Below are 20,131 nucleotides of genomic sequence, written 5' to 3'. Positions count from 1 at the left end.
CCAAGTCCAAAATTCACAACATCTGTTAATAGTGTCTGTCAAATGAAGAGCGTAAACAAACCACGGCCACCAACACGTCTCTTAGTGGCTATAGCAGCAACTTACTTGTGCTAGCTCGAAAATATGCACACGACACAACCCCGCATAATTCAGGAACTCAGTCCTTATGATCACTGGGGTTAGCGCCAAGTTGAAGACAGGAAGATGCACAATGTGGCCCGAGTGGCCAGAGCGAGCAGAGGCCAATGCCTCGGTCCGGCCGGGTCTAACGCCTTGGAGCTCCGCTTCCCCGCATTTGAGCTCCTCAGGCACAAGCCAGTCTCCCTGCTTTCACCGCGGATCATATGCCCTGCACTAGGATACTTATGCTCGGGGAAGGAATCATCCAGCAATGGATTTGTCCATAATGCTACGATTTCAGGTTATAGAGGAAATTTTCTATCTGAAATCAACCCACTTTACAGTCCATTAGGTAGGCTTGTCCGTCTATCAGCCAAAGAGTATGTTGCTGACCGCATCCCATTGCTCAATTGCTAGACGGTCAATTTTCTATGCGATAGCTCCATCAAACTACCACTATACAGTCCCTTTTTCTCGCTCCGGAAACCATGTCTCTCCAGACCCCCCTTTGCTCATTGCTGAAGATTCAGCACCCAGTCCTGCTGGCAGGCATGGCTCGTGCATCCGGAGCACCTCTTGCCGCCGCAGTCTCCAACGCAGGCGGTCTCGGAACAGTTGGCGGGCTAGGCTATACCCCCGAGCAACTATCCGAAATCCTGACCGAACTCAAATCACTTCTCAAAGACCCTTCGCTACCATTTGGCGTTGATTTGGCCTTGCCGCAGGTCGGCGGAGGAGCACGGGCCACGAATCATGACTACACCCACGGACAGCTGGACCAGCTCATCGACGTGGTTATCTCGCACGGAGCCAAGCTGTTCGTCTGTGCAGTTGGTGTGCCACCGGAACACGTCATTAAGCGGCTCCATGACGCAGACATCCTGATCATGAACATGGTCGGGGCACCCAAGCACGCTGAAAAGGCGTTCAAGCTGGGTGTGGATATCGTTTGTGCGCAAGGAGGTGAGGGAGGTGGCCATACGGGCGATATTCCGTTTTCAGTGCTCGTACCGGCGGTGGTGGATGTGGCGAGGAAGTATAAGAGCCCGTTGACGGGACAGCCTGCGTTGGTTGTTGCTGCCGGTGGTGTCAATGATGGCCGGAGCTTGGCTGCGGCATTGATGCTGGGCGCCGCGGGGGTTTGGGTGGGAACTAGGTTTGTTGCTTCGGAGGAAAGTGGTGCGAGTCGCTTGCATAAGGAGGCTGTTGTTGGCGCGCAGTATGGAGAGACCAAACGGACGCTAGTCATCTCTGGGAGGCCGCTGCGCATGCTTCCTAATGAATATATCAAGGAGTGGGAGAAGCGCCCCGAAGACATTGCTAGATTGACGGCTCAAGGTATCGTTCCTATTGAACATGACTTCAAGAACGATAAAGATGTCGATGTGCCGTTTTTGATGGGCGATGTTTCGGCGATTATTCAGGAGATCAAACCTGCTGGTGTGATTGTCCGGGAGATGGTCCAGCAGGCTGTGGATATGCTGAAGAAGGGTGGATCCTATATTAAGGGTCCGCCGAGTAGACTTTGATTGGAGGCATCGGCTCTGCTTTATCTTTTCCATGGATGCTGGTATATGTGACATGATATTGGTATTGCAAATAATTTTCATGATAGCGTAATAAGTACGTTTAGATGTTAGTGATCTAGCATGTACAAGTACACGAAATGGAAAAGCGAACAAAACTTAGGACCACGACTTGCAAAACCTCCACAGCTGTGATGGTGCATGTTGCAATTCTAGGCGGACAGTAACCTAAATGAGCAGGGCAACCTATCTTTAAAGAGCCGAACCGCTACAAGATCTGCATACGGAGACAGGAGAGACCCCGAGCGACCAGCGCCACACTGCGCAATTGTCAGTGCACGCTCTCAGGAAGGCATATTTTCAACTCATCAAGGCCAACTACCACGCAGCTGAACAGAGAAGTAAAGAACACCCGAGACGATTGCGGCATTGCCAGCGCAAATGGCGAAGACTTCGCAATCGTTGTTGGTCACAAGCCCAAGGAAACATGAACAATGAAAACATGACATTGATGAAAATTGCATTAGTGGCATCCATTGATCATTGCCTTATTTCCGTTGGCTCGCGCTTCCAGCAGATTCGGGGGCGGAGGAGGTCCGAATACTGGCTTTTCGGGTTGCTGGGGAATATTGCGGTCTCCATTCATGTCGCCATCCGGACTGTCGAGCTCGTAGTCATCGTCACTGATTCCTTCATCATCTTCCTCATCCTCATAGTCCTCATCATATTCACTCTCCGTCCCCTCGTCATCTCCATCCAAATCCGCAGCAAGACCTTGCCCGCGACCCTGGGCTTGCATGCGACGACAGAGTGCTTCCAAATGATGGCTTTTCTTGCGCCACTTTTCCAACTCCTCATGATTCCTTGTGCGCTCCTCCGCCATCTCGAGTATGTTGCGGTTCGTTTGATCGTGCTTCCGTGTGAGGGTGTGGTTTTCCTTCTCTAGCCGTTTCGTCTTTTTGGACATCTCTTCCATTTCTTTGCGAAATGTAAGAAAAAGCTCGTTGCTGTTGTTCAGCGTATCCTCCACCTGCGATATTATTATTACCAGCGGTCAAAACGAGGCTGAGGCCGAGCAAGCCATCGACATCGGTCCATACCTGCTTGAACTTTTCCACGTAAATGTTTAATTGACTGCGTAGTTCGGCTTCGGTATGCGAGAAGGTAGAGACCTGGGAGCTCAGAGCACGACAACGAGCGGCTTCATTCTCGGCTGTACGGCGCTGCTCTTCGTACTTGGCGGTAAGGCATTGTATCTCGGCATCCTTGCTGCGAAGGAGTGCCTTGTAATGTAATTCGCGCATTTCAAACTTCTCGCCAATAGTTTTAATCTTTGCGCGCAAACTATGATAGAGAGTCAGAAATAACCGACTACATCAAGCTGACAGCCGCAACTCACGCTTCGTCTAGGTCAATGTCCGCTTTCTCACTGCGGGGATTTCCTTTGGCGGCCATGACGTCTTGAATATCATATAGCAGAGAATCGAGGCGTTCGTTGACAATAAGCCGCGCTTTCTTTTCAGTCTCCTCAAGCTTCTTGTTCTCATCCTATGAACCATCTCGTTTAGCCATCTCCCTACGTGATGTAGCGCGATAGTAGTGCTGTAGAGCTTGGACCAACCTACCTTGACCTTCTTATTTTCCTTGGTAAGCTCCCTACACAGCTTTTCTAATTTATCCTTCATAGTAACGGTTTTGTTCAACTCGGATTTACCCTTGTCCTGATCTTTCTGCAGTTGATCGGCCCGCTTCTTGCTTTTGGAGTAGTCGCGATCTAGCTTCTTCATATCGGCCAGTAGTTCGGTGTATTTCTTATGAACCGTCTCGAGCCGTGTCATCGGAGATTCGATATTGCTAAGGAGTTGGTTCAGGTCCCTCGTAGCCTTCTTGACTTCGCGCTCTATAGGCAAACGGTCATTAGCCCCCCGTTCATGAATCAACTACTACTCCAAGTATTCCAGCACTCATGAGAAAGACGCACCGATTTCGGCCTCCTGATCCTTTTCTCCAGCGGCATCTTGCTCCAACTGCGATATTTTGGCAGCCAAGAGCTTGGATGTCTCATTGGGGTCTGCGACCTTCTTCCCCTTGTTCTTTTTCGACATTGCTGCAGCAGACATTGCTCCGAGCTTTTAGAATGGGGATCGAGTCGAGTTATCGTAGAGCGATTGCGTTGGCGGTGGTCGCGTGGCTAATCCACGAAAACGAAAATTGCGAAGCCGGAACGGTTGGCTAGGACTGGCGGGAAATGGATTCGCTATTCACGCCACGGAGCGGTGGCAACGAGTCGACCAGGAGCGAGACCGATTCGAAGACGAAGCTGCGGATAGACAGGGGAGTGTTGTAATCAACAGTGACTCAGTGATTCGACTGTCCAGTGTAGCGGAGAACCTGGATGGCCTTTTCCCAGACTTGGAGAACTCGGTGGGTAATGGATCCCTCAGGCCATCTACTAGCCCGGTTCTGCCAAGCTGACCGAAATCACACGGCGTAAGTAGCCTGCAGGGTGTCTTGAGAGTCAAAAGACAGTTTGGCGACGGAGTCGACTAATGAACGCCGGACGGCTTGAGGATCTTGCCGGGGAGGATTGAATAGTCGTAAGAGGGGGGATGCGCACTTGACCTGCACTAGCCTCTTTTGAAAACTTCTCTTGGCGCCTTTCTAATTCACGGTCCGCCTTCCGAATAGCAGGCCCGATCTGTCGCTTTGCCTTCCTTTCTTTTTTTCTCCCTTCTCCATCCACTTTTGCATTCCATCCTCGAATGCTTCCACGGCACATCACTCGCTTTATCTATCTGATATCGTGCTCGGTGTGGCCAATTGGTTGCGTATCCTAGTCTTTTGCGCTTAACCCCGGTCCGCTCGGGACCGCCATTTCCGACCACCTTTGGTACCCTAATCCCCGGCAGCGGACTCGCTAAAGTACGTCACGCCGTGAGAGTCAAGCCGGTGACCGTCAGTCTTTTGCTGTTTCTGGGCTTGGCTACCATCTTCATAGTAACGCTATGTTGCGTTCATCGTTAAGGGCAGGCCGGAGGTCGGCTCCGGCCTTGCAGAAACCCGGACGTTTACTGAGATCGGATAGCGCTCTACTCCGCTGGAGCCAGATAAGAAGATCCGCTTCGACTGTCACAAGCCTTGAGAACTTTCCGGAGATCGGTGAGGAAATCCATGGGTTTACTGTTCAGGAGAAGAAGCACGTTCCAGAACTGCACCTTACAGCAATCCGCTTGAAGCACGACAAAACCGATGCCGACTACATCCACGTGGCTAGAGAAGACAAGAACAATGTCTTCGGTATCGGGTTCAAGACAAATCCTCCAGATGCTACTGGCGTGCCGCATATTTTGGAGCATACTACACTTTGCGGAAGTGAAAAGTGAGTGTCCCTTAACATACGTAGAATGCGTGACACACTGGGCCCGAGGACTAACCAGGAACTTTCTACCTAGATATCCCATCCGCGACCCCTTTTTCAAGATGCTACCTCGGTCTCTTTCAAACTTTATGAACGCCTTCACCTCCGCTGACCATACTACCTACCCTTTCGCCACGACAAACCCGCAAGACTTCCAGAATCTCCTCTCGGTCTATCTTGACGCCACTTTCCATCCATTGTTGAAGGAAGAAGATTTTAGACAGGAAGGATGGCGGCTAGGTCCGGAAGATCCTCGCGCCATATTGGCCCGCGGAGAACAATCACAGGCGGAGCAGAAGCCAGAGGATATCCTCTTCAAAGGTGTCGTCTACAACGAGATGAAGGGCCAAATTTCGGACGCCAATTACCTCTACTATATCAAATACAAGGAGAACATCATTCCCGCGCTCAACAACTCTGGAGGAGACCCTCAGTACATCACCGATTTGACCCACAAACAATTGGTCGAATTTTCGAAGCGCAACTACCACCCCAGCAATGCCAAGATTTTCACCTATGGTGATATGCCACTGAGCGCTCATCTCCAACAAATCGGGGGCGTGCTGGATGGCTTTCAAAAGGGAGAGGCTGACGCCGCTGTTAAGCTACCGATCGATCTTTCTCAGGGTCCTCAGACCGTGACTGTTTCGGGGCCGATCGACACATTCGCCAGCGAAGACAAACAGCACAAAACGTCGACTTCATGGTATATGGGGGATGCTGCTGACGTTGTCGAGACGTTTTCGGCCGGTATTCTTTCCTCGCTGCTCCTTGACGGTTATGGATCGCCTTTGTATCGAGCTTTGATCGAAAGTGGCTTGGGGTCTTCATTCACGCCTAATACGGGCCTTGACGCTTCAGGTCGTGTGCCAGTGTTCTCAGCTGGTGTTACCGGTGTGAGTGCAGAAGAAGCACCTAAAGTCAAAGGTGCCATTCAACAGGTCTTCCAGGAGTGTCTCGCCACGGGCTTCAGTGACGAGAAGGTTCGCGGTTTCCTTCACCAATTGGAACTAGCTCTAAGGCACAAGACTGCCAACTTTGGTATCGGTGTCATGGAGAAAACCATCTCCTCATGGTTCAATGGCTCCAATCCCATGAAGGAACTCGCCTGGAATGAGGTCATTGATGAGTTCAAGAGCAGATATGAGAAGGGGGGCTACCTGGAGTCCCTAATGCAGAAGTATCTCATGAATGACAATTGTCTGACCTTCACCATGGTCGGCAGTCCTACTTGGAACCAAGAGCTGGACGAACAAGAAATGGTTCGGAAGGAGGAAAAGTTCAACCAGCTCATTGAGCAGCATGGCTCCTTGGACAAGGTGGTCGCTAAGCTGACAGAGGAAGAGCTTCAATTGTTGAAGACCCAGGAGGAGGCACAGAACGCAGACTTGTCATGCCTTCCTTCCCTTCGTGTTGCTGATATTTCTCGGGAGAAAGAGCGCAAGCCTGTTCGAGAGTCGAAGGTTGACGGCGTAGACGTCGTCTGGCGCGAGGCTCCTACCAACGGTTTAACCTACTTCCAAGCGTTGAACGCGTTTGAAGATTTGCCAGATGATCTCCGTCTCTTAATGCCGCTGTTCAATGACTGCATAATGCGTCTCGGCACAGCCAGCAAGTCAATGGAGCAGTGGGAGGATATCATCAAGTTGAAGACCGGTGGAATCTCCACGTCCTCCTTCCATACATCATCCCCGACGCAGCTTGGAAAGTTCACCGAGGGTCTTCAATTCTCTGGCTTCGCCTTGGACAAGAACATCCCGGAGATGCTGGAGATCATGACTACACTGGTAACTGAGACCGACTTCACTAGTCCCAGTGCGCCAGCCATGATCCAGGAACTGCTGCGACTGACGACCAACGGCGCCTTGGATGCAGTGGCTGGTTCAGGTCATCGTTATGCCCTCAATGCCGCTGCAGCAGGTCTTTCACGTAGCTTCTGGGTTCAAGAACAACAATCCGGCCTTGCCCAGTTGCAAGCTACAGCTAATCTGCTGCGAGATGCAGAGACCTCGCCAGAACGCCTTGCGGAATTGATTGAGAAGCTTCGCCAAATTCAGTCGTTTGCTATTTCTAAATCCTCTGGTCTCCGTGTTCGGATGGTATGTGAGCAGAGCAGCGCCAAGCAAAATGAGTCGGTGCTACAGAAGTGGCTTACGGGCTTACCACAAGTCCGCTCACCGACATCTACACCCAGCATTTCAGCTCTCGGCTTGGGTGCCCACAAGGCTTTCTATGACATGCCTTATAAGGTCTATTACTCAGGCTTGGCTATGCAGACCGTCCCTTTCACCAGCTCATCCAGTGCATCACTCAGCGTCCTCTCTCAGCTTCTAACGCATAACTACCTCCACCCAGAGATTCGTGAGAAAGGCGGCGCCTATGGCGCGAGTGCCATGAATGGTCCGGTGAAGGGAATGTTCGCTTTCACTAGTTATCGGGATCCCAATCCTGTTAACACCCTGAAGGTCTTCCAGAACAGTGGTGTCTTCGCCAGGGACCGAGCTTGGTCGGAGCGGGAGCTCAACGAGGCGAAACTGGGCATCTTCCAGGGTCTCGATGCTCCAATGAGCGTTGATGAAGAGGGTGCGAGATATTTCATGAGCGGCGTGACCCATGAGATGGATCAGCGCTGGAGAGAGCAGGTCCTTGATGTCACGGCTAAGGATGTTAATGAAGCAGCTGAGTCCTTCTTGGTCCAGGGCTCGCAGCGGTCCGTGTGCCTTCTCGGCGAAAAGAAGGATTGGATTGAATCGGACGGCTGGGACATGAGGAAGCTTTCCATGGGAGTCTCCGGTGAAAATGGCCAGGCTGCTATGGACGCGCAGGATGCCGCGGCATCCGCCTAGACGCGCTTCCAGACGTTCCACATTAGGAACGCGATTGATACCTACGTTGTTGCTTTTCACTGACTTGGAAACCTTAGTAAAATCGTCGGTGTTGCTTCGACAGACATGTGTACCATATAACCATGTATTATTATCACGATGTTCTCACGCACGACAAGAGCCTGTATATAGATTTTTACATGTACAATACCCCTTCACTCTTCACTCATTCTGGTTGTTGGAAATTTCTAGACACTGTGGCCTATCCAATGCACGCGCTCTCAAGAACAGACGAGCTCTATCTCCAGTCTATGCACTATGACCGGTAGATGGCCAGTCCTCCTATCCAAGGAGCAAGCGCAAGATCAACAGGAATGTGAACCCGCAGTAGGCGAAGGTCTACTACCGTGGTACACTTCTATATTCCCGTTTTTCAGACCCGCCCTGATCCTTTTCAGCCTACGCAGGGCGGACTAAAAACGAGGAAACAGAGTCGGCAGTGGTTGATTCAATTAGAACATGCAATTACAGTACCCCCTCGTTTTAAATGCAATGGGGTGAAATCTCAGGTCAAAAGTGTACTCTGTAATTTTATTCCTTGAGGGGAGAAGCCATTGTGTCAATCCCATGATAGTAGTAGTAGTAGTAGTAGTAGTAGGAATGGACCGGTCTCGGATCAACTAAATGGGACCACATCTCGCTGTTATCTCCATTTTCCAGTAAGCTCAATCGCTTCTTATCAGAGGCTAAAATAGTCAAAGGAATGGCTCGGACTCACGTGGCACCCGGCAAATTATGCTTTCGACTATAGTACTTCCTTCTAAGCCCCTTTGACAAGGTATGCTCATTGACATTGGGTATAGAGACCTCAAATGGTTAGGTTTCACCTGGCCCTGCTAGACGTTCAGTAATGCCACACTCATCATCATGAGGGGAACAAAAGCGATCACCCTCGGCCCAAAGCCGACCAAAGCATGCGGTAAGTGGCATCGGTCCTTGACGGCTTGAGCGAAGGAGAGCTGATCGTCCCATGCAGTCAACTGCCGCAGATTAAAGGTTAGAAACGGTAACTAGGTCTTGTATGATCTGACTGGACATGCTGATAGCCGCTAAGATGAAATGTGTCGTGGACGGGACTCCTCCTTGCCGCCGATGCCGACACACGAAGGCTAGTTGCGTTTTCAGACCAAGATCTAATGTTAGTAATTCGGTTGACTAGATATCTATAGGTGATGCTTAATGGTTCTAGGCAGCATTAGCAGTTCATGACGTGGTGAGACTGCAACAAGATACGCCAGAAAGGAACCAAGACATCGATGCAATTCTTGGCCGTCTGAATAGGATTGAGAGTGCCCTGGGCTTCAATAGAGGAAGCAGCTCCGTGACAGCAGATAGTCCTGGCCCAGATCAGGATGAAGGGTCTGAGAACATGTCTCTGCGCGCCCTCTGGAAGGCCGTCAGACACCTCAAACAGATCACACGGCCTGCTCAGGATGATGCTCTCTGGTCACGGCCAGTTATCAAGCATCTGTGGTATTCGTACGCAGCCTTCTCATGAGCAGTGCCTTGAAATATGAGCAGACTAATACCAGTGAAGGTTTCTTAATAACCTACCCCTCCTCCATTTCTTGAAGGATCAGAGTGCTTTCGCATCACCATCTCCCCTCTTACTTGCATCAATTCTATTCATATCCGCTCTTCATGGCCCGTCCAACGATCTATCGGAGTTTGCGAAAGGATACTTTGTCGCCCAGTGTTGCGCAATCGCCGAGTTTGTCAACCCAGTGCCATGCACTCCTCCAGGGGAGATATTTGGGAACAGCGCAGAAGACTCTGATCAATCCTTATGTACTAAGGACGATCCGCTGACTTTTCAGAACACCCTCGGTCTAATTATGGCCAGCTTGGGCTCAGAAGCTTATGTGCCAACCACTGGCACATGGATAGCCATCGCGTATCGCCTCTTACTCGATCACACACCGCGCGAAGTCGAACACACGACTCACGACTGGGCTGGACTGTTCTCAGGTCTCCAGGTAATCGATATTGAGCACGCTTCCATGCATATGTGTTGTCCCCTATTACCTGAACAACCACCCCTATCCACCCTTGCCCAATTCAACGCCCGCAAAGAAAATGCTTTCCATGGCCTCGCCCAAATGATGCATCACGGACTCAGTCATTTTGTCGGAAGAGGTCTCCCCACTATATGGTCTTTTGTAAGCGCAAAAGAGCGTGAGGTCCTCTCACCGATCCGGACACCCTTCACCGATGAAGATGCACGGGTTATCCGCCTTTGGGCCCGGAAATTGGACGACTGGCTAGTTCGATATAATGCTGCATCTCGTGAGATCTCTTAGTGGCCCGGTTTTAAGGGAGAGTATGCTGACGCGAATGTCACTTCCAGAGCCATCCCCTTCTGATCGCCAAGGCATACTCATCCTCCTACAATACCATCTACACAAACTATACGTCCTATCCATATATCATCCGGCCAGAGGATTCGATCTAGGTTCTACGGATATCGCACCAGCCGAAAGACACGAATTACTAGTCTCAGCGCGGGCAGTTCTGCGGCTTCGTCTAGACGACGCTAGTATATGGTCCAACTGGGATCTGATAGTAAGTCTTCTACTAAACCACCATACTCTAATACCCACCATAGCTGACTTCCTTAGATGGTAACATTCGCAGCCATGCTACTACTCCGAGGGATCGAAGACGGCGTACTACACCAAGACGGTAAGAGTGATACTTGACTCATCGCATGGTGAACCACATCCATTGCTGACCTACATCTGTACAGACCTTCAGCTAATTGAAAAGCACATCGACAGTCTGAAGAGGAACCATTCATCTGTGCCAAGCATCCATAGCATACTGGCTGATCGACTCGAGTCGGGCCTACAGAGCATGCATACACCGCCTGAAATGGGACCCGATTTTGCGTTCCTCGCTCCGGAAGAGGATTATTCTTGGGCGATCTTTGATCAGGAGATTTTGTCTCTGGCAAATCCGCCGTGGCTGTATGAGAGTATTCCTTCCCTTGGGGAGATGCCAAGAACAGATGAGAATCAGGGTGGGTTGTCGGCGCGATTGGAGTATACTGCTTTGGCGCAGGGAGGTGCGGATGCTCTGGGTGGGGGTGGTATCGGATATAATTGATGCTGTGCTGTTAGGTGGCATAGCTAAAGGGAAGTACCGGGGGAAGAGTTTACTAGTGTGGTTGTGAGACGAAGACGCAAGAATTGTCACATCTTCCAGATACGGGATATATTCGAGTTTCGTGAATCATCATGTTAATGTACAGTTCAGAGGTTGCCATAAGAAGCATAAGACGGCTGCGTCCTCATATATGAAGGAGATCGCTGAAGGAAATAGGAATTTAGATGGTTAGGTTTGGCCTGCAAACCTGGATTAGCGATTAGCCGTGCTTCCTCCACGCATAGCAACCGGGCGCCCTTTATTCAATCAATAGAGGCATCATCCCTCGAAGCATCTGCTGTATCTTCCTGATCAGATAGATTCGAGGCATTGCTTTGGTCGTGGAAATGACCCGGGGGCGATGCAGGACTAGCATCGCGAAATTCCGGTGTAGATGGAAATGGGGGAAATGGTTCGGTTTGTGAGTCGTTTCCGGGGGAGCCCGGATTCAGCGAGTGCTGAATTTGTGCATCCTGACTATGAGGAAGTGTGTGTTCTACAGTTGAGTCTAAATGATTATTAGCGGACTCGTGATGGGCGGCGTCCGACGAAGATGTGTGAGGTTGTGGAGATGGTGAATTTTGCGAAGCCTACATGATTGTTTTGTTAGCCCATCTTCTATAACTCTGGCATGAAACCGATTATTATATGAGCTACCTACCTCGTCTTTTGCTTGGTTTAGGCCTCGTGTTGAAGCCAGCTGCTGCGCAGCAAGCCGTCTTCGCTCAATTTCTGATTCTTCTTCACGCGCTGCTTGCTCTTCTTCTTTTTTAAGATCGGCTAACGTAGGGGTGCTGGCTTGGCGAGTGACCTCTACATACGACCCCTCCGGAGACCGCAGACGGCTGCTCCTCTTTTTCTTTTTCTTTCTCTCCTCCTTGGAAGAGGCGGTTGTTCTTAAACTAAACGTCCCAGACACCGACCTCATACTTGCAGGCTTATCTCCTATTAGATCAATTGAATCGAGTCCAGTACCGCGACGACTGGCCAGAGCTAGAGCGAACTCATCATCTAGTGGCACTGCGTCTTCTTCCTCGTCGCTGGGAATCAGGTCACCCCGCGAGCTCAAGGAATTGGCCGTGTCACGCGATGATTGTGTTGAACTCCGATATCTCCCATTCAATCTTGAGGTGGCTGGACCCTCGCTTTCCTCGGTTTCTTCTATGAGAGGCTCATCTTCAAGTTCATGCCGTCGCAAACCCACGGGATGTTCTTGAAGATCTGCCGCTGACGGCCGATATTTCAGCCCTCGGGCGCCAAATCTCCATGGAAAGCGCTCTAGAAACCCCAGGAAGGAGGAACTCGGGATAACAGTCGGGTCATTACGGTCGTCAGACATTATAGCAGTGCTCTTTCGCCTTGTGCGCCGAGCACCATAGCTCATTTTCCGCTGCCTTCGAGGCTGTTCTGAACTCCCCCGAGCCAAGCCGCTTCCAGCCAGTAAACGATCCAGTTCGTCAGTACCCCATCCTAGCAGACCATCGTTTGGATCCTCATTATCCCAGTCATCGTAGAAGTCGAAATTAGCCTCTGCGCGGCCGCGTCGGCGGCGTCGAAGCTGGTCTTCGCGGCTAGGGAGACAAGGCGCAGTGCATGAGTAGATACAGCTCCCAATCGCTGCAAAACATGGTACCACGTAATTATGGGAAAAAGTATATAAGCCCTCCTGAGCGCTCTCGTTTGCAGACTCGAGGTTATGATGGATTTGGTTGATTGTCTGGCGGACCCGAGGGTCTCTCGATCGCATCATGCCGGCTGACGGTAGGGATGCGACGTTGGCCCAGAGCCACGCCGCGGCCGCAGGAGCGATGGGTTCACTTTAGAGTGAAATCAAGTATCCCCATGGGATATCTGTGCTTTAAATGGGGACTTCGGAGTGAATCGGGAGATATATTCCTGCAGAAAAGGGAGTCGGTATACGATAACAGCAGCATTGGAGAGGTGGAGATAATAACGAGGGGAGATTCCCCGAGAGGGAGCCTCAGGAAGCAACATTCCTCTTGGATGGTCGATGTCATCGGCCCGCCCTTAGTCAGCCCGCACGTGCCCCGTGCCAGAATTAGCTGTTTCCAAGTACTGTCCATACACTGCTTCTTCTGCCAATCGCATGGTCTAGTATACTAAGCTCACTTCTGGCGCCGGGTTATCGCCTAGTAATTGCTCATCTTTAGCATGGTTTACTATATTCGTTTCCTCAAGACCCCGAGGTTTCAGAAACAGAAACCCGGGTCTATATCCGTCTCCGCTCTAATTTGCATCACTACAGACCTGGGAGACGATTTTCTTGCACAAGATGTGAATTTGCTTGTAACACTGAGTCTCAATGACTCTGGTAAAATTCTGTATCAGGAACCATTGAGCTGGAAGGCTGGAAGGCGCGAGCTTCCAATAATGCTCGGGCCCTTTTCTGCCAATATTTCTCGGCAGACAATCGTTCTAGGCGTGACGGCCACAAGTCCGCAGAAGCGGTCTCCCTCACCAGATCGCTTGCTGGGCAATTCCAGTCTTCCTTTAGTCATGTCAGCCTGGAGCGCACCTTTTGGTGGGTCGCCGTCCTCGGTAGCAGAGAAGCTTGTTGAGAGACGCTTTGGACCTAAGGATCGCCTAGGCTTGAGGATTTGGGAAGAGACTGGGAACAGCATAGCTCGGCATATCTGGTGAGGCATCCTCATTTCAAATGAGGCTATATTCTTCCTTGTACGTGGCTTACATATTCTTAGGGATGCGGCGGTGGCTTCGGTCGTATACCTTCAGCAGATAGTGACTGGAGACCCTGCAGTCTCTGTGCCATTGTTGCAGGGTCTTCTTCGCGGCGAACGCAACTCTCCTCTCCATGTTCTCGAACTAGGATCAGGGTGTGGCGTTGTAGGGATTGCTCTTGCAGAGCTTCTCCCTCAGTGTTCTGTAGTACTTACTGATCTGCCCGAGGTGGAGGAAATTGTGACACAGAACATAGCTGTTGCGAAACCGGCCGATTCCTCTGAGCTCGAGTTCCGCACCCTTGACTGGGATGAGGAACTCCCGAGTGACTTGTGCGGTGGCTCGATAGATCTTGTTCTAGTGTCGGACTGTACCTATAATGCAGACAGCTTGCCCGCGCTGGTTTCAGTACTAAGCCGGTTAGTGCAAATGTCGCCTGAGGTTGTCATTTTGGTGGCATTGAAGAGACGTCATGAAAGCGAGTCTATCTTCTTCGAACTGATGCAGTCTGCTGGGCTCCACAATTTGCACCTAGATCGGAGGCAACTCCCATCGCAACATGGTCAATTTGACGAGATTGAATTGCGTTGTTACGGCAGAGACAGGAATGTTTCATCAATATAATAGCTGGACAGATTGGGTAGCTTGATGTTGAGCGAGAACTACATAGGTTTTGACCAGCCAGTGGCGGCACCATTCCCCCAAAGTCAAGGTTAGCATTTGTTGCAATGGAAACAGACCACAGCTGCATGGCTCCTTCCGGGCCTGGCAGCGCTAACTAAGCGCAGCTTGGTTCATCATGTTCTTTCCCAACCTCCAACTTCTCGGAATCTTTTCTCTTCGACTGTACTGCTCTGGTGCAGAGGGCTAAGGTACCATGGTTGGTCGGGTAGGGTTGCAGTTCTTACACCTGTCCCTTGAAGGCCTAGCAATACCACATTAAGTGGGATCTAGCTCTCCACATGCAGAGGTTTTGAAAGTTCACAGCCCAGGCTCTCAGGCTATTTTGGAGTTATATCTCCGGAAGCTGGCCGCAGCAATCATAGCCAAGGATCCGTGAACATATGAGTATGGACCAACCCGAGATACCCATAGATCACCGTTCGGCGGCATCCAATAGCCAGTTTCAGCCCGGGAAATAACCCAAAGCACAAATTCATGTACATACCATCTCTACAGCATCGAAACAACCAAACCAGCCCACTCTCATGTCCACATACGTCCTGGCCCTCTCCATTGCCTCCTCCGCCTCCTTCTCGAATCTCACCACATTCCCTGCCATAAAAATATCATGCGGTGCATCATTCACCTCACAAAACTCAATATCATTCCGCAACGCCCTCATCTCCTCCACAAACGCCACCTGATCTTCATATAGAAAACCTACTCCGTACCCGCCTGCAGGAAATCCGGCATTTCCAAAGTCCTAAACCCATTCCCAAGGGGACTCAGAAAACGATGTCCCCTCTTCCAACCCATAGGCGTTACCCGCCTGATATACCCCACTCCAGCAAATCCCAAAAAGATTATAACCCCATCGGCGCGGATGCTGATCAACCCTCCGCGCCCCATTCTCTGTTAAATCCAACCACGGACCCCATAACAACGCAGCCGCAGGCAATGGTCATGCCTCCGTCCCTTCTTCCTTCTCCTCGACCAAATATCTAATCATGGAGAGGACAAGATTCCCGCCCGCCAAATCACCGGACAGGATTATATTCTGAGGCTCTAAACCCAGATTCTCGAGAAAGTACACGTAAGCCGTGATCCCATCTTTCAGGGCAGCAGGAAACGAGGCATTTTCTTCCATGGAGAGGCGATACTGCGGCAGCATGACGTGAGATTTCATCACATCGCTGGGTATACTAGGGCTCCCGCCCTTTATGTTGAGGCGGACACCGCCGACGACGTACGCGCCGCCGTGGAAGTGAAGGACTACTCGAGCTGGTTTGGAAGAGGGGAGGGCAGGGTGCCATACTGCGCCGATAGGGACGGGACGGATGGATGGGACGCTGGTGAGGATGCTGCTGCGGGAGTAATGGAGTGCTAGTTGGTTGGACATGGCGGTGTCTGGTGGGCTGATGATTATGAAGCGGTTGCCTTCACGGCCTGGGGTAAGGATTTTGGGGGCGCGGTATTCAATTGCTGTTAGGAAGTTCAACCCTAGGGAGTAGAGCCTTACCCCGATGACTTGGCGGTAGGTCCATGCTTCATGGGGCCGCGTGAAGCGGGGGAGGTAGTAGATGAGGGTGCCGAGAATACGGATGAGAAGAGTGGTGAGGGCGAAGGTGGTGTAGAGGTTCGCTCGGATGGATGGTATAGTTGGGGATAATGGGTGTCTCGGGTTGATGAACACCAGAAGCTTCTTGTTGCGTTTATATATTCTTTCGCTACTTCAGTTACGCTACTGAAGTGAGCAATCATTGCAAGAAGGCTCGAGCCCAACAGAATAACACACATGATCAAGGATGATCAGAGCACTAGCTCTCGATTTCAACTACTACCGGTATGCAACAGGAAAGCGCCTAGCTTATATTGCAGGAATCCCCGCATCTAATCGGCCAATACGGAGTAACAACATTATTTTCGAGTTACTACTACATTTTTTTACCTTGACAGGAAGGGCGATGGGCGATCAAATAGGCGCTGATAAAGCATGACTCAGACAAATCAACGAAGGATCTTGTCTCCTATTATCGGGCATCCCGGATGAAACTCCTCAGCCTCTGGCTTCTCAAAGAACCGCGCCGCTGCAGGCCTGAATGATGCTGTAATGCACCCAACTCTGTCGGTCCCCCAAGGTAACCAGATGAAGAGGACAATTGATTCTCAGTGTTTCCCAGAGCAGGCCTTTTAGATTCGCTCCAGAGCTTCCGGATTGACATACGGTTGCCTAAACGCTGGAGTCGACGACTTCCTCGGTCGGTCAGGTTAGAAAGCACATTCTCCAGAGAAGAGTCTGCTGGGACAAAATCTGAATCGCGACGTTCGAAAGGGACGCGGTTGAAAGTATCGTAGACCACCTCTGGAAAGGCGATGTGGCGTCTGTTTCCGCGGGAGATCTGCTTGCCATCGCTGAGGCTAGAAGTCCGTGGAGGAGGCATAACCGGGAGCCCATTTCCAGGATACCTAGGCTCGTCTGACTTATCATGAGCATAATTGATGCATCTCTGATTGAATGCGCTAAAATTTGCGGCTAGCGTCACTGCACACAGTGGCAAGAATGCTAGTCGCATAGGCTCAGTTGATATTGACTCACCGGAGACCTTCTCCGGCTGAGGCGGCGAAGCACTGGCACAGAGAGCCCATAAATCGGAATACAGTCGGCAGACAACAAATATATGCCCGCTAACCAGATCGAACTCATCAGAGCGTGGTTTATCATGATCGGACAAGGTGTATGCAGGATCAACACAAATCACAAGGGATCCTTCGTGGATGGACTGCTCCTCATCCAACCCTAGACGTATGTCCTTGTATGCTTGCAATCGTGCAGGACTGCCTTTCCCTTTGTGACAGACGGAGCTCTGCAATAGCACCCGGCTCGGATAAGGTTTTACGGAGGCTCGCCAATCTGACAGAGTGTATTTCCTCACGGTACCCAATTGTTGCCATGTCTGTGGCCTGTCACGAGCGGGCCAGTCATGCTTGATACAGTTAGTCTATTCACTCACGGTTTATTCGGTGGCTACCAGACACTCACAAGGATAATGGTCTCCTGATCAGACTGCGACTGGTTGGTTTCTGTGCCAGATACCCCATCTGCCAATGCAGCGGTAGCGTCACAGCCATCAGCGATGCAGGAATGTGCATCCGGCATCTCACTATCATCAGCTGCTTGATCACTGCACGTTTCCTTTGTACCCCAGCTGCTGGTGCTTCCAGAGAAACTCGATGTTCTTGACTGCCGTGAAGGACACCAGACGGGAGGCCGGTGATAGTATACGGCATGGCGGCGCTTTTCAGTCACTGAGTCATGGATATACTCTGCATCAGGCGCATCAAACTCATAGGCGGATTCTTCCGAAATGTCATGATTTGAGAAGGGTACTAGAAAGGCGCTTCCTTCATCTTTGAGTTGATCCCTGCTGAGAAGGGAGTCGACGCTAAGCATGTTGTACATAGCCATCTATCTTGTAAGTATGCAAGCAAGCACTATGTAGCCAGATACAGAGAGTCAATGCTACGAGCTGGATGATCTGCCGAAACATCCTAACTACAGGTGGCCGCATCGCGACTGCCCTCCAGGAGGAGAGCTGTCAGGGAAGGCACGTATGGCCATATCTGAGCAAGGTATGGCATCAGTGTCCCAGCTTCAAGCATATACAAAAGTGCATCATTGATCTTCTCCAACCGGGTATACTTAGTAGAGTGAGGGGAATCAGGGATTAGAAATCATCAGATGAACATCCGAACACCTCGGCTCGCGATGCTGACTCATCCAGAACAGGGGGTCTACGGCCTTAACTAGACAATCTAGACACTCTGCGTGATACCTTCATCTTTGGTTTTGGATCACATCACATTTAGCTTTCTTTCATCATCTTTATCAGTTACGAAAGCATGGCTGTGCCGCGTATAAACGTCTACTTGGACGTAGTCAGTCCATTCGGCTATATCGCCTTCAGTATTCTAAAGGTGCGCATATCCATCTACTTACTATAGCTCAAATCATCACCGCAATATGCTAACGTCTAGAAGAACTCTCCCGTTTTTGCCAAATGCAACATCACGTATATTCCTATTTTCCTGGGTGGTATCATGCAAGCATGCGGGAATACTGCTCCTATGAAGATCAAGAGTGCGTATCCCTTCAACAACTGAAGCATGTCCATAACAACTTCTAAGCAATGTAATTAGATAAGGATAAATGGAGTGAAAAAGAGCGTTACCGCTGGTCTCGCTATTTCAACGTCCCAATTGTCCAGACAGTTCCCGAAGGCTTCCCGCCACGGACGCTGAGCACCCAGCGTGCGCTCTGTGCGATTTCCCAGAAGCACCCGGACAAGCTTGTGCCAGCCTTCGAGGCGCTCTATCACTTGTTCTGGGTAGAGGGTAATGCGAACATTGCGCAGCCTGAATGCTTCGGCCCGGTTCTTGAAGGGGTACTTGGAAAGGACGTGGCACAGTCGGTGTTGACCGATGTATGCGACCTGTATTGCATAAACTTATGTTGAGTGTGTTTGCTAACTCGGTTGTTAGATGGAGCATGGAGACATCAAGGCAGCCTTGATAGCGAACACGGATCGAGCGTTCAAATCAGGCGCATTTGGCATCCCCTGGTTTGAGTGCACCAATGACAAGGGTGAAACTGACACATTCTGGGGAGTGGATCATCTAGGACAGGTTGCGGAATTCTTGGGACTGGATATGAAGTCGGACAAGGGGCTTAAAGCTTGTTTGTGAGCGTAAGGCTACTGCTTTGACAGCTACAGAGTTCACTTTGATCAGAAGCAAGCTTCACGTATGCATGAATGTCCCAATATCATATATTATTTTATCCATCCGGCCTGGATCTAGCACTCCCCAGTTATACCTTCTTCCCCCTCCCCGTATTATTCATACTCATATGCCTCTCCTGCAAAAACTGAATAATCTTCTCCCTCTCCAAATTCTCAATACACCGAATCTCATCCGCATCTGCCGGCTCAACGACACCATCTACACCCAGCCAAGATATTCAATCAGCATAACAGCAAACCAAACACACATAAAAATGAAATAGAATGTTTATCACATACCCTCCCCATTCCCATTATCCTCCCCATCACCACCACCCCCACCCATCAACGACCTTACATGCTCCCACGTACTATTCAAGAAATCCCCCGGCGCCGGCGCCGACGCCACGCCATCAAACATATTCTTCATCTCCTTGACACCCGATTGCGCCATATCATTAAGTGAGTTCTGGGGAGTCATCATCGAGTTCCCGTTCGAGCTGTCGGTCGTGGACGCGGGCTCTTTGTAGCCCATTTCTTGGGCGGTTTCGCGGGCGGTGTCGTCGATGGTTTTCATTGTGATGATACTATGAGTATATAGTATATTATTAGGTAGAGAAAGGAGATGTCCTAGAATAAAAATCAATATATGGAAAGAGAGATTCTATGTGTAGTAAAGGCGGTATTATCTTGCTGGAATGAATGATTGATTGGAGGGTTTAGTTAAGTAGTTTATCTTATGTGGCCGATGACATCAAGTTAGTTCGGGTGGATCATGATATCATCGTTGTCAGCCTTGTGGATCCTCGGGGCTTTCGGGTGTGGCAGGTTGGTGCTGGCGGGCGGCCTTGGTTGGGGGGACTCGGGGAGGGTACTACTAATCTAGGGGCAGTAGGA

The 20,131-nt window shown here is 50.6% G+C and overlaps 8 protein-coding genes across 8 annotated transcripts; 4 read left to right on the top strand and 4 right to left on the bottom strand.

Moving 5' to 3' along the window:
- The first annotated feature begins 336 nt into the window (after positions 1–336).
- Positions 337–1,803, top strand: BO87DRAFT_354803 (NAD(P)H-dependent flavin oxidoreductase). The gene is made up of 2 exons (XM_025621298.1): positions 337–472; positions 538–1,803. Exon 2 carries the CDS (start codon positions 609–611, stop codon positions 1,647–1,649), a length of 1,041 nt encoding a protein of 346 aa, XP_025481864.1. The 5' UTR covers positions 337–472; positions 538–608; the 3' UTR covers positions 1,650–1,803.
- BO87DRAFT_374733 (taxilin) lies at positions 1,738–4,213 on the bottom strand. Its single transcript, XM_025622853.1, has 5 exons — positions 3,628–4,213; positions 3,272–3,546; positions 3,046–3,194; positions 2,747–2,990; positions 1,738–2,676 (listed from the first exon to the last, which is right to left on the bottom strand). The coding sequence occupies exons 1-5, from the start codon at positions 3,764–3,766 to the stop codon at positions 2,170–2,172; spliced, it is 1,314 nt and encodes a 437-aa protein (XP_025481863.1). The 5' UTR covers positions 3,767–4,213; the 3' UTR covers positions 1,738–2,169.
- A 163-nt stretch (positions 4,214–4,376) lies between these two features.
- BO87DRAFT_330499 (uncharacterized protein) lies at positions 4,377–11,247 on the top strand. The gene is made up of 8 exons (XM_025620301.1): positions 4,377–5,025; positions 5,099–7,857; positions 8,069–8,091; positions 9,139–9,428; positions 9,487–10,235; positions 10,297–10,511; positions 10,568–10,631; positions 10,696–11,247. The coding sequence occupies exons 1-8, from the start codon at positions 4,652–4,654 to the stop codon at positions 11,052–11,054; spliced, it is 4,833 nt and encodes a 1,610-aa protein (XP_025481862.1). The 5' UTR covers positions 4,377–4,651; the 3' UTR covers positions 11,055–11,247.
- On the bottom strand, positions 11,151–13,040 carry BO87DRAFT_330496 (uncharacterized protein). The gene is made up of 2 exons (XM_025620300.1): positions 11,755–13,040; positions 11,151–11,683 (listed from the first exon to the last, which is right to left on the bottom strand). Exons 1-2 carry the CDS (start codon positions 12,841–12,843, stop codon positions 11,357–11,359), a joined length of 1,416 nt encoding a protein of 471 aa, XP_025481861.1. The 5' UTR covers positions 12,844–13,040; the 3' UTR covers positions 11,151–11,356.
- A 225-nt stretch (positions 13,041–13,265) lies between these two features.
- Positions 13,266–14,417, top strand: BO87DRAFT_303783 (protein N-lysine methyltransferase family protein; the record flags this gene model as incomplete). The annotated part of the gene is made up of 2 exons (XM_025619259.1): positions 13,266–13,750; positions 13,814–14,417. 2 exons carry the CDS (start codon positions 13,266–13,268, stop codon positions 14,415–14,417), a joined length of 1,089 nt encoding a protein of 362 aa, XP_025481860.1.
- A 1,000-nt stretch (positions 14,418–15,417) lies between these two features.
- On the bottom strand, positions 15,418–18,138 carry BO87DRAFT_457345 (alpha/beta hydrolase; the record flags this gene model as incomplete). The annotated part of the gene is made up of 3 exons (XM_025628793.1): positions 17,497–18,138; positions 16,681–17,440; positions 15,418–16,097 (listed from the first exon to the last, which is right to left on the bottom strand). Exons 1-3 carry the CDS (start codon positions 17,920–17,922, stop codon positions 15,418–15,420), a joined length of 1,866 nt encoding a protein of 621 aa, XP_025481859.1. The 5' UTR covers positions 17,923–18,138.
- A 169-nt stretch (positions 18,139–18,307) lies between these two features.
- On the top strand, positions 18,308–19,357 carry BO87DRAFT_374729 (putative 2-hydroxychromene-2-carboxylate isomerase). The gene is made up of 4 exons (XM_025622852.1): positions 18,308–18,431; positions 18,495–18,594; positions 18,654–18,937; positions 18,996–19,357. The coding sequence occupies exons 1-4, from the start codon at positions 18,357–18,359 to the stop codon at positions 19,197–19,199; spliced, it is 663 nt and encodes a 220-aa protein (XP_025481858.1). The 5' UTR covers positions 18,308–18,356; the 3' UTR covers positions 19,200–19,357.
- Positions 19,268–20,129, bottom strand: BO87DRAFT_414339 (uncharacterized protein). The gene is made up of 2 exons (XM_025626627.1): positions 19,535–20,129; positions 19,268–19,454 (listed from the first exon to the last, which is right to left on the bottom strand). The coding sequence occupies exons 1-2, from the start codon at positions 19,809–19,811 to the stop codon at positions 19,324–19,326; spliced, it is 408 nt and encodes a 135-aa protein (XP_025481857.1). The 5' UTR covers positions 19,812–20,129; the 3' UTR covers positions 19,268–19,323.
- Between the last annotated feature and the right edge of the window lie 2 nt (positions 20,130–20,131).

The sequence above is a fragment of the Aspergillus neoniger genome (assembly GCF_003184625.1).
Source record: "Aspergillus neoniger CBS 115656 unplaced genomic scaffold BO87scaffold_9, whole genome shotgun sequence".
Classification (NCBI taxonomy): domain Eukaryota; kingdom Fungi; phylum Ascomycota; class Eurotiomycetes; order Eurotiales; family Aspergillaceae; genus Aspergillus; species Aspergillus neoniger.
Note: the sequence above shows the minus strand (reverse complement) of the source record. Positions and strands in the feature narration are given on the sequence as shown.